This window comes from Somniosus microcephalus, unplaced genomic scaffold (assembly GCF_052327205.1).
Source record: "Somniosus microcephalus isolate GS21.2 unplaced genomic scaffold, FLI_Smic_1.0 unresolved_chr7, whole genome shotgun sequence".
In the NCBI taxonomy this organism is placed as follows: Eukaryota; Metazoa; Chordata; class Chondrichthyes; order Squaliformes; family Somniosidae; genus Somniosus; species Somniosus microcephalus.
Genome location: NW_028225185.1, coordinates 5,585,469 through 5,596,862, shown reverse-complemented (window position 1 = coordinate 5,596,862; position 11,394 = coordinate 5,585,469). Strand labels below are relative to the sequence as shown.

At 54.4% G+C, this 11,394-nt stretch overlaps 1 protein-coding gene across 1 annotated transcript in view; it reads right to left on the bottom strand.

Moving 5' to 3' along the window:
• The window catches only part of LOC147086425 (small conductance calcium-activated potassium channel protein 3-like), a 154,452-nt gene extending 153,235 nt beyond the window's left edge, over positions 1–1,217 (bottom strand). The window contains exon 1 of the mRNA XM_085978530.1: positions 1–1,217. This exon is cut by the window's left edge and continues 6 nt beyond it. Coding sequence (XP_085834656.1) covers positions 1–804 — 804 coding nt within the window. The 5' untranslated portion in view covers positions 805–1,217.
• Positions 1,218–11,394: the final 10,177 nt, after the last annotated feature.

Here is an 11,394-nt window from a genome sequence, read left to right as displayed (position 1 = left end):
GTAGATTCCCCAAGACAGCTCGGTTTCAATCACCATGACAACAATGCCAAACATGCCGAAGATCAGTGCATAGTCACTCAGCCTCTTCCTCTTCTCGAACAGAGCCCGTCGGTGGCCCAGCTTGTAGCCAATGTTCTGGTTTTTCCTCTTGGTGCCCTTGCGGCTGTTGGTGCTGGAGGCGCCGGCGTGCTGTTGGTGGTTGTGCAGGAGCTGCTGGTGCTGCTGCTGGTGCTGCTGCTGGTCCTCCTTGCAGGAGATGACTATCTCGGGTGCGTTGCCCAGCGTGTGGTTGCAGCCGAAGAGCTGCAGGGGCTGGGAGTCGGGCTCCGAGTCGATCAGGTTCCTCCTGGAGGTGCCCAGGCTGCTGAGGGGCTTGACCACCCCGCCGTTGTACTTGCAGCTGCTCATGGCGATCTCGGTGAAGGGGTTGCTGTCCCTCCGGTGGACCAGCGGGCTGGCTTGCCTGTGTTTGCCCAAGCCTGACCCGCTGCCAGGCGGCGCTGGCCCGGCCAGGTAGTCATCCAGGTGCAGCTGGCTGCCCTGCCGGGAGGAAGCCGGCTGCTGGACGTTGCTGAGGCTGGAGGCGGCCGAGCCCGTCCTGAAGACCGGCGACGCAGTGGTGAGCAGGTTGGTAAGGAGCTGAGGTTGGCTCTGCTGGTGGCAGTGCTGCTGCTGGTGGTGCTGCTGGTGGCGGTGGAGCTCCCCTCCACTTGTTGCTGCAGGAGGACACTGGCATCTGATGATGTCCTCGTCCAGGTCCCCCACTCCGGAGTCGTGGCAGTGGCCGGACTGAGTGCTATCCATTGCCCTTCCCCAATGTGGACCAGTCTAAGTCCTTCAGTGGTGGAGATCTCCAGGTTGGACTGCTCCCAACTAGATGTTCCTGGGAGAACAGCTCCTCCCCTCTCCCGCCCCTCCTTCTCTCTCAGGTAGACCTCCCTGGACCACCTTCAGATGATTCCTTCCACCTTCTCCTCTTCCTCCAGCTCCCAGGAGCGTCCCAGCTCAGTTGGTCTCTCCTGCTGGGATAGGTGCCATGGCTGGATCTTCCCCCTCTCCCTCCCCCTGCCCCAGTGACCACTGGACAAAGGCTCAAGAGCTGGTGCTGACCCTCCTTCCTCTCACCAGCCCAGTGCGAGCAAGCCTGCCTCTGCTGGAGCTGCACCCATCCATCCCAGCAGGGCTCCAGCAGCCTCTGTCTCTCGCTCCCAGCCCGTCTCCGCCTTTTGTCCCAGGCCCCGCCCCCTGCCCGGCCAGGCTCCCTCCCCATTGGCTCCCACAGGCCGCGCCTACCAGCCTACCAGAGTCGCAGGCCAGCGCGCCTGCGCCGCCCCGGTGCTCCCTGGGACTTGTAGTCTCTGCCGCGGCGGGCAGACTGGGCATGCGTCCCGGCATTCTGGGACTTGTGGTCTCTGCAACTTTTTCGGCTGTCTGCAGCAAGTTTGAGAACTGAGCTGTAAATCTGTTCCAGAGCTTTTTAATTTTCATTGCTTTAAGGCTACAGTTCAGTTGTATTAAAGTTTTAAAGTTTAAATTGTTTTGAGGCTCAATTCAGTTGTTTCAAAGTTTTAAAGTTTAAATTGTTTTGAGGCTCAATTCAGTTGTTTCAAAGTTTTAAAGTTTAAATTGTTTTGCGGCTCAATTCAGTTGTTTCAAAGTTTTAAAGTTTTAATTGTTTTGAGGCTCAATTCAGTTGTTTCAAAGTTTTAAAGTTTTAATTGTTTTGAGGCTCAATTCAGTTGTTTCAAAGTTTTAAAGTTTTAATTGTTTTGAGGCTCAATTCAGTTGTTTCAAAGTTTTAAAGTTTTAATTGTTTTGAGGCTACAGTTCAGTTATTTCAAAGTTTTAAAGTTTAAAGTTCTCCAGCCAACAAGGACATGAGTTGGTTTTCCTCCAATAATCCATCATAATTTTATTCAGTTTGATTGAATTGATTCCCAGCTCGCAGACTCCAGCAGAAATTCACCCAATGCAAACCAAGCATATATGTAATAATAAATACCATTCCTGTGTAACTGGGTGCAGTGTATTACTCATAGAATCATAGAAATTTGCGACACAGAAGGACTCTGCCCATCGGTCCATAGTGTCTGCGCCAGCCAAATCCCACTTTCCAGCTCTTGGTCCGTAGCCCTGGAGCTTACAGCAATTCAAGTACTTTTTAAATGTGATGAGGGTTTCTGCCTCGACCACCCTTTCAGGCAGTGAGTTCCAGACCTCACCACCCTCTGGGTGAAGAAAGTTCTCCTCAACTCCCCTCTAATCCTCTGACCAATTACTTTCAATCTCTGCCCCCTGGTTATTGACCTCTCTGCTCAGGGAAATCGGTCCTTCCTATCCACTCTATCCAGGCCCCTCATCATTTTATACCCCTCAATTAAATCTCCCCTCAGCCTCCTCTGTTCCAAAGAAAAACAACCCCAGCCGATCCAATCTTTCCCCATCGCTAAAATTCTCTACTCCCAGCAACATCCTTGTAAATCTCCTCTGTACCCTCTCCAGTGCAATCACATCTTTCCTGTAATGTGGTGACCAGAACTGTACGCAGTACTCTAGCTGAGGCCTAACTAGTGTTTTATACAGTTCAAGCATAACCTCCCTGCTCTTGTATTCTATGCCTCAGCTAATAAAGGCAAGTATCCCGTAAAAAACACTTTCTTGTCTAATCGGGTGTAACACTCCTGTATATTAAATTACAGATTCCTGTGTAACTGGGTATAACAGGGTATATTAAATAACACTCCTGTAAGTTATATAATGCTTATATATTTAACACTCCTTATCTTATATAATGCTCCTGCATATTAGTTAAGTGGTAACACGCTCATCACTGAGTTAGAAGGACATGGGTTCAAGCCCCGCTCCAGAGACTTGGGCACAGAATTCAGGCTGACACTCCTGGTGCAGTACTGAGGGAGTGCTGCACTGTCGGAGGGACAGTACTGAGGGAGCGCTGCCCTGTCGGAGGGGCAGTATTGAGGGAGCACTGCACTGTCAGAGGGGCAATACTGAGGGAGCGCTGCACTGTCGGAGGGGCAGTACTGAGGGAGCGCCACACTGTCGGAGGGGCAGTACTGAGGGAGCGCCGCACTGTCAGAGGGCAGTACTGAGGGAGTGCTGCACTGTCGGAGGGGCAGTACTGAGGGAGCGCTGCACTGTCGGAGGGGCAGTACTGAGGGAGCGCCGCACTGTCGGAGGGGCACTACTGAGGGAGCACTGCAATGTCGGAGGGGCAGTACTGAGGGAGTGCTGCACTGTCGGAGGGGCAGTACTGAGGGAGCACCGCACTGTTGGAGGGGCAGTACTGAGGGAATGCTGCACTGTTGGAGGGGCGGTACTGAGGGAGCGCCGCACTGTCGGAGGGGCAGTACTGAGGGAGCGCTGCACTGTCGGAGGGACAGTACTGAGGGAGCGCTGCACTGTCGGAGGGGCAGTACTGAGGGAGTGCTGCACTGTCGGAGGGGCAGTACTGAGGGAGCACCGCACTGTTGGAGGGGCAGTACTGAGGGAATGCTGCACTGTTGGAGGGGTGGTACTGAGGGAGCGCCGCACTGTCGGAGGGGCAGTACTGAGGGAGCGCTGCACTGTCGGAGGGACAGTACTGAGGGAGCGCTGCACTGTCGGAGGGGCAGTACTGAGGGAGCGCCACACTGTCGGAGGGGCAGTACTGAGGGAGCGCCGCACTGTCGGAGGAGCGGTACTGAGGGAGCGCCGCACTGTCGGAGGGGCAGTATTGAGGGAGCGCCGCACTGTCGGAGGGGCGGTACTGAGGGAACGCTGCAATGTCGGAGGGGCAGTACTGAGGGAGTGCTGCACTGTCGGAGGGGCAGTACTGAGGGAACGCTGCACTGTCGGAGGGGCAGTACTGAGGGAGCGCCGCACTGTCGGAGGGGCGGTACTGAGGGAGCGCTGCACTGTCGGAGGGGCAGTACTGAGGGAACGCTGCACTGTCGGAGGGACAGTACTGAGGGAGCGCTGCACTGTCGGAGGGGCAGTACTGAGGGAGTGCTGCACTGTCGGAGGGGCAGTACTGAGGGAGCACCGCACTGTTGGAGGGGCAGTACTGAGGGAATGCTGCACTGTTGGAGGGGTGGTACTGAGGGAGCGCCGCACTGTCGGAGGGGCAGTACTGAGGGAGCGCTGCACTGTCGGAGGGACAGTACTGAGGGAGCGCTGCACTGTCGGAGGGGCAGTACTGAGGGAGCGCCACACTGTCGGAGGGGCAGTACTGAGGGAGCGCCGCACTGTCGGAGGAGCGGTACTGAGGGAGCGCCGCACTGTCGGAGGGGCAGTATTGAGGGAGCGCCGCACTGTCGGAGGGGCGGTACTGAGGGAACGCTGCACTGTCGGAGGGGCAGTACTGAGGGAGCGCTGCACTGTCGGAGGGGCGGTACTGAGGGAACGCTGCACTGTCGGAGGGGCAGTACTGAGGGAGCGCCGCACTGTCGGAGGGGCGGTACTGAGGGAGCGCTGCACTGTCGGAGGGGCAGTACTGAGGGAACGCTGCACTGTCGGAGGGGCAGTACTGAGGGAGCGCCGCACTGTCGGAGGGGCGGTACTGAGGGAACGCTGCACTGTCGGAGGGGCAGTACTGAGGGAGCGCTGCACTGTCGGAGGGGCAGTACTGAGGGAGCGCCGCACTGTCGGAGGGGCGGTACTGAGGGAGCGCTGCACTGTCGGAGGGGCAGTACTGAGGGAACGCTGCACTGTCGGAGGGGCAGTACTGAGGGAGCGCCGCACTGTCGGAGGGGCGGTACTGAGGGAGCGCTGCACTGTCGGAGGGGCAGTACTGAGGGAACGCTGCACTGTCGGAGGGGCGGTACTGAGGGAACGCTGCACTGTCGGAGGGACAGTACTGAGGGAGCGCTGCACTGTCGGAGGGGCAGTATTGAGGAAGCGCTGCACTGTCGGAGTTGCTGTCTTTCGTATGAGGGGTTAAACCGAGGCCCCGACTGCCCTCCCAGGTGGAGGGGCTAGACGAGGCATAAAAGATCTATTTGAAAAGGGTGGGGCAGGGGGAGTTCTCCCCGGTGTCCTGGAGCCAATATTTATCCCTCAAACAACATCACTAAAACAGATGATCTGGTCATTATCACATTGCTGTTTGTGGGAGCTTACTGTGCGCAAATTGGCTGCCATATTTCCATACAACAACAACTTGTATTTATATAACGCCTTTAACATAGTAAAACGTCCCAAGGTGCTTCACAGGAGCGTAAATCAGACAAAACTTGACAACGAGCCACATAAGGAGAAATTAGGGCAGGTGACCAAAAGCTGGGTCAAAGAGGTCAGTTTTAAGGAGCGTCTTAAAGGAGGAGAGAGAGGCGGAGAGGTTTCGGGAGGGAATTCCAGAGCTCGGGGCCCAGGCGGCTGAAGGCACGGCCGCTTATGGTGGAGCGATGGAAATCGGGGGATGCGCAAGAGGCCAGAATTGGAGGCGACAACACAGTAACTACATTTCAAAAGCTGTTAAGCATTTGGGACTTGCTGGCATGAAAGGCGTTACGTAAATGCACCTTTTTTTTTTATTCATCCAAAGTACGGCTCGTCCAACACTGGAGGGTCCACCTGGATGATGGGTCAAGTGTTGGAATGGGACTCGAAGCCCTGACCTTCCGATTCAGAGGTGAGGGAGCGCTACAAACTGAGCCAAAGCCCAGACGCCTGCTCTGGCTGGGTACAATACTCAGATAAGCAACAACTGATAAGCAAATGCCACAAATCTGCTGCAAACGATACAGAGCCTTTCCCCTCTGCTGCAGTTATAAATCACACAGGGCAATGGGAGAACAAAGAAACGACAAGGTCCCATGGATCAGCACGCACACTAAAGTGTTTGTTAACTGCTTGCTTTCAGGACAGACTCAGCCAGCATGCACACATGGAGCGCCGAGCACAGTTCTGGTCCCCATATTATAAAAGGGATATCGATTTACTGGAATTAAAAAAAAATTCGCTTATGGGACATGGGCGTCGCTGGCAAGGCCGGCATTTATTGCCCATCCCTAGTTGCCCCTTGAGAAGGTGGTGGTGAGCCGCCTTCTTGAACCGCTGCAGTCCGTGTGGTGAAGGTGCTCCCACAGTGCTGTTAGGGAGGGAGTTCCAGGATTTGGACCCAGCGACGATGAAGGAACGACCGATATATTTCCAAGTCAGGATGGTGTGTGTGACTTGGAGGGGAACTTGGAGGTGGTGGTGTTCCCATGCGCCTGCTGCCCTTGTCCTTCTAGGTGGTAGAGGTCGCGGGTTTGGGAGGTGCTGCCGAAGAAGCCTTGGCGAGTTGCTGCAGTGCATCTTGTAGATGGTACACACTGCAGCCACGGTGCGCCGGTGGTGGAGGGAGTGAATGTTTAAGGTGGTGGATGGGGTGCCAATCAAGCGGGCTGCTTTGTCCTGGATGGTGTCGAGCTTCTTGAGTGTTGTTGGAGCTGCACTCATCCAGGCAAGTGGAGAGTATTCCATCACACTCCTTACTTGTGCCTTGTAGATGGTTCTGGAACCAAGAGATTATAACTATCAGGAAAGGCTGAACAGGCTGGGGCTCTTTTCTCTTGAAAGAGAAGGCTGAGAGAGTGACCTGATCGAGGTCTTTAAGATTATGAAAGGGTTCGATAGGGTAGACGTAGAGAAGATGTTTCCGCTTGTGGGGGGAGACCAGGACTAGGGGCCATCAATAGAAGATCGTCACTAATAAACCCAATAGAATGGTTACTGCACAGAAGGAGGCCATTCGGCCCATCGAGCCCGTGCTGGTTCTCTGCAGGAGCACTTCAGCTAGTCCCACTCCCCCTGCCCTTTCCCCGTAGCCCTGCAAATATTTTTCCTTCAGGTATTTATCCATTTCCAATTTGAAAGCCACGATTGAGTCTGCCTCCACCGCCCTTTCAGGCAGTGCATTCCAGATCCTCACCACTCACTGCGTAAAAACAGTTTTTCCTCATGTCGCCTTTGGTTCTTCTGCCAATCACCTTAAATCTGTGTCCTCTGGTTCTCGACCCTTCCGCCAATGGGAACAGTTTCCCTCTATCTACTCTGCCCAGACCCCTCATGATTTTGAACACCTCTATCAAATCTCCTCTCAACCTTCTCTGCTCCAAGGAGAACAACCCCAGCTTCTCCAGTCTATCCACGTAACTGAAGTCCCTCATCCCTGGAAAAGTCCCTCATTCTCGTAAAATCTTTTCTGCACCCTCTTCAAGGCCTTCACATCCTTCCTAAAGTGCGGTGCCCAGAATTGGACACAGTACTCCAATTGAGGCCAGACCTGTGTTTCCTAATAGGGAATTCAGGAGAAAATTCAGAGAGTGGTGAGAATGTGGAACTCGCTCCCACAGGGAGTGGCTGAGGCGAATAGTATCGATGCATTTAAGGAGAAGCTGGATAAACACATGAGGGAGAAGGGAATAGAAGGATATGTTGATAGGGTGAGATGATTTACAGATTTAAGAAAATTGGCAAAAGAACCAGAGAGGAGATGAGGAGAATTTCTTCACACAGCGAGTTGTTGTGATCTGGAACGCGCTGCCTGAAAGGGCGGTGGAAGCAGATTCAAGAGTAACTTTCAAACGGGAATTGGATAAATACTCGAAAATTGAAAATTTGTAGGGCTGTGGGGAAAGAGCAGGGGGGAGTGGGACTAATTGGAGAGCTCTTTCAGAGAGCCGGCACAGGCACGATGGGCCGAATGGCCTCCCCCGTGCTGTAAGATTGTATTTGATAAAGGAAGAAGATAGAAAGAGACGAGGAAATGGGATTCGAGTAGATGGCTCCAGTTGAAGGGCTGGCACAGGCACGATGGGCCGAATGGCCCTCTGCGGTATGATTCTACGACTGCAGGGCTATCCTCGGCAGCCAAACCCTGGGGGACAGTGGTTGCCGGGAACTGCTTGGCGCTGACGCGGGCTGCAAGGAGTGAACCAATGTCCCAGTTGGCAGCACCGAGACCCCTCGGCTCCCTGGCGTGCTCTCTCGGCTCATCCCCAGCTACAGCCAGGACACTTTGTCTTTTCATTTCACACACTGCTTTTAATTAATCAGTTGACTTGTCCAAATGTGCTTTAAAGGCGTCCCTGAAAACATTATTAACTGTTGAGGGGGTTTTAACAGCGGGGCAGCGTCCAGTTACAGGCAAGAATCACACAGTATTTACAGCACAGAAATAGGCCATTCGGCCCAACTGGTCTGTGCCGGTGTTACTGCTCCACACCAGCCTCCTCCCACCCCTCTCATCTCACCCCATCAACACCAGCCTCCTCCCACCCCTCTCATCTCACCCCACCAACACCAGCCTCCTCCCACCCCTCATCATCTCCTCCATCCACACCAGCCTCCTCCCACCCCTCTTCATCTCACCCCATCCACACCAGCCCCCTCCCACCCCTCTTCATCTCACCCCATCAACACCAGCCTCCTCCCACCCCTCTTCATCTCACCCATCCACACCAGCCTCCTCCCACCCCTCTTCATCTCACCCCATCAACACCAGCCTCCTTCCACCCCTCTTCATCTCACCCCATCAACACCAGCCTCCTCCCACCCCTCTTCATCTCACCCCATCAATACCAGCCTCCTCCTACCCCTCTTCATCTCCCCCATCAACACCAGCCTCCTCCCACCCCTCTTTATCTCCCCCATCAACACCAGCCCCCTCCCACCCCTCTTCATCTCCCCCCATCAACACCAGCCTCCTCCCACCCCTCTTCATCTCACCCCATCAACACCAGCCTCCTCCCACCCCTCTTTGTCTCACCCCATCAACACCAGCCTCCTCTCACCCCTCTTCATCTCACCCCATCAACACCAGCCCCCTCCCACCCCTCTTCATCTCACCCCATCAACACCAGCCTCCTCCCACCCCTCTTTGTCTCACCCCATCAACACCAGCCTCCTCTCACCCCTCTTCATCTCACCCCATCAACACCAGCCCCCTCCCACCCCTCTTCATCTCACCCCATCAACACCAGCCCCCTCCCACCCCTCTTCATCTCACCCCATCAACACCTGCCTCCTCCCACCCCTCTTCATCTCACCCATCAACACCAGCCTCCTCCCACCCCTCTTCATCTCCCCCATCAACACCAGCCTCCTCCCACTCCTCTTCATCTCACCCCATCAACACCAGACTCCTCCCACCCCTCTTCATCTCACCCCATCAACACCAGCCTCCTCCCACTCCTCTTCATCTCACCCCATCAACACCAGCCTCCTCCCAACACTCTTCATCTCACCCCATCAACACCAGCCTCCTCCCACCCCTCTTCATCTCACCCCATCAACACCAGCCTCCTCCCACCCCTCTTCATCTCACCCCATCAACACCAGCCTCCTCCCACCCCTCTTCATCTCACCCCATCAACACCAGCCTCCTCCCACCCCTCTTCATCTCACCCCATCAACACCAGCCTCCTCCCACCCCTCTTCATCTCACCCCATCAACACCAGCCTCCTCCCACCCCTCTTCATCTCACCCCATCAACACCAGCCTCCTCCCACCCCTCTTCATCTCCCCCCATCAACACCAGCCTCCTCCCACCCCTCTTCATCTCACCCCATCACCATATCCTTCTAATCCTTTCACCCTCATGTGTTTATCCAGCTTCCCCTTAAATGCATCGATACTATTCGTCTCAACCACTCCCTGTGGTAGCGAGTTCCACATTCTCACCACTCTCTGGGTAAAGGAGGTTCTCCTGAATTCCCCATTGGATTTATTACTGACGATCTTCTATTGACGGCCCCTAGTTCTGGTCTCGCCCACAAGTGGAAACATCTCTACGTCTACCCTATCGAAATCACTTCTAAATCTGGAAGACCTCGATCAGGTCACCCCTCAGCCTTCTCTTTTCTAGAGAAAAGAGCCCCAGCCTGTTCAGCCTTTCCTGATAGGTAGAACCTCTCAGAGAACGGTAGTATAGTGGTAATGTCACTGGGCTAGTAATCCAGAGGCCTGGACTAATGATCCAGAGACAGGAGTTCAAATCCCACCAGGGCAGCTGGGGAATTTAAATTCAGTGAATTAAATAAATCTGGAATAATTACTGGTATCAGTAATGGTGACCATGAAACTAGCGGACTGTTGTAAAAACCCATCAGTTCACTAATGTCCTTTAGGGAAGGAAATCTGCTGTCCTTACCCGGTCTGGCCGATATGTGACTCCAGACCCACAGCAATGTGGTTGACTCTTAACTGCCCTCTGAAATCGCCCAGAGAGTCGATCCGTTGTAAAAAACCGCTATGTTCCTTCGGCAGCACCTCCCAAACCCGTGACCTCTTCCACCTAGAAGGACAAGGGCAGCAGGCGCATGGGAACACCACCATCTCCAAGTTCCCCTCCGAGTCACACACCATCCTGACTTGGAAATATATCGGCTGTTCCTTCATCGTCGCTGGGTCAAAATCCTGGAACTCCCTCCCTAACAGCACTGTGGGAGCACCTTCACCACACGGACTGCAGCGGTTCAAGAAGGCGGCTCACCGCCACCTTCTCAAGGGGCAACTAGGGATGGGCAATAAATGCTGGGCCTCGCCAGCGATGCCCACATCCTATGAACAAATAATTTAAAAAAAGAATGTGGAACTCGCTACCACAGGGAGAGAGAGAGAGAGACAGAGAGTGAGAGAGAGAGAGAGGATGATTAAAGATGGAGAGACAGAGAGAGAGTTAGAAATGGAGAGACAGAGAGAGAGAGGATGATTAAATGCGGAGAGACAGCGAGAGAGAGAGAGAGAGAGAAAAGTTCCTGATATGATTCGAGCAGGTGCCGACCACCAGCCTGAGGAGGCAATCGGAGGGGAGAGTGATGCCCGGCTGGGGCCTGTGTGAGCACTGAGATCCTGGCTGATGAATGAATGCCGAGCAGGCGACCCTGTGCTGCCCTCTGTCGGCAGAACTCAGAGAGCCAAAACGAAGGCAGCAACACTCGCAGAACAGTAATAGAGGGAATCTCAACCCAGCAGAACCGAACAACCCACGGAGGAAAGGAGAACAAAATCTAGAAAAGGGAAAGAATTCACGTTTGTATAACGTCTTCGATATTTCCCAGGGACATCCCAAATCGCTTCACAGCCAATGAACAGCTTTCAAGTGTAGTCACTGCTGTAATGTAGCAAACGCGGCAGACAATTTGCGCACAGCAAGCTCCCACCACATCATCTGTTTTTAGTGATGTTGGTTGAGGGATGAATATTGGCCCCAGGACACTGGGGAGAACTCCCCCTGCTCTTCTTCAAATAGTGGCCGTGGGATCGTTTATGTCCACCTGAGAGGGCAGACGGGACCTCGGTTTAATGTCTCATCTGAAAGACGGCACCTCCGACAGTGCGGCGCTCCCTCAGTACTGCCCCTCCGACAGTGCGGCGCTCCCTCAGTACTGCCCCTCCGACAGTGCGGC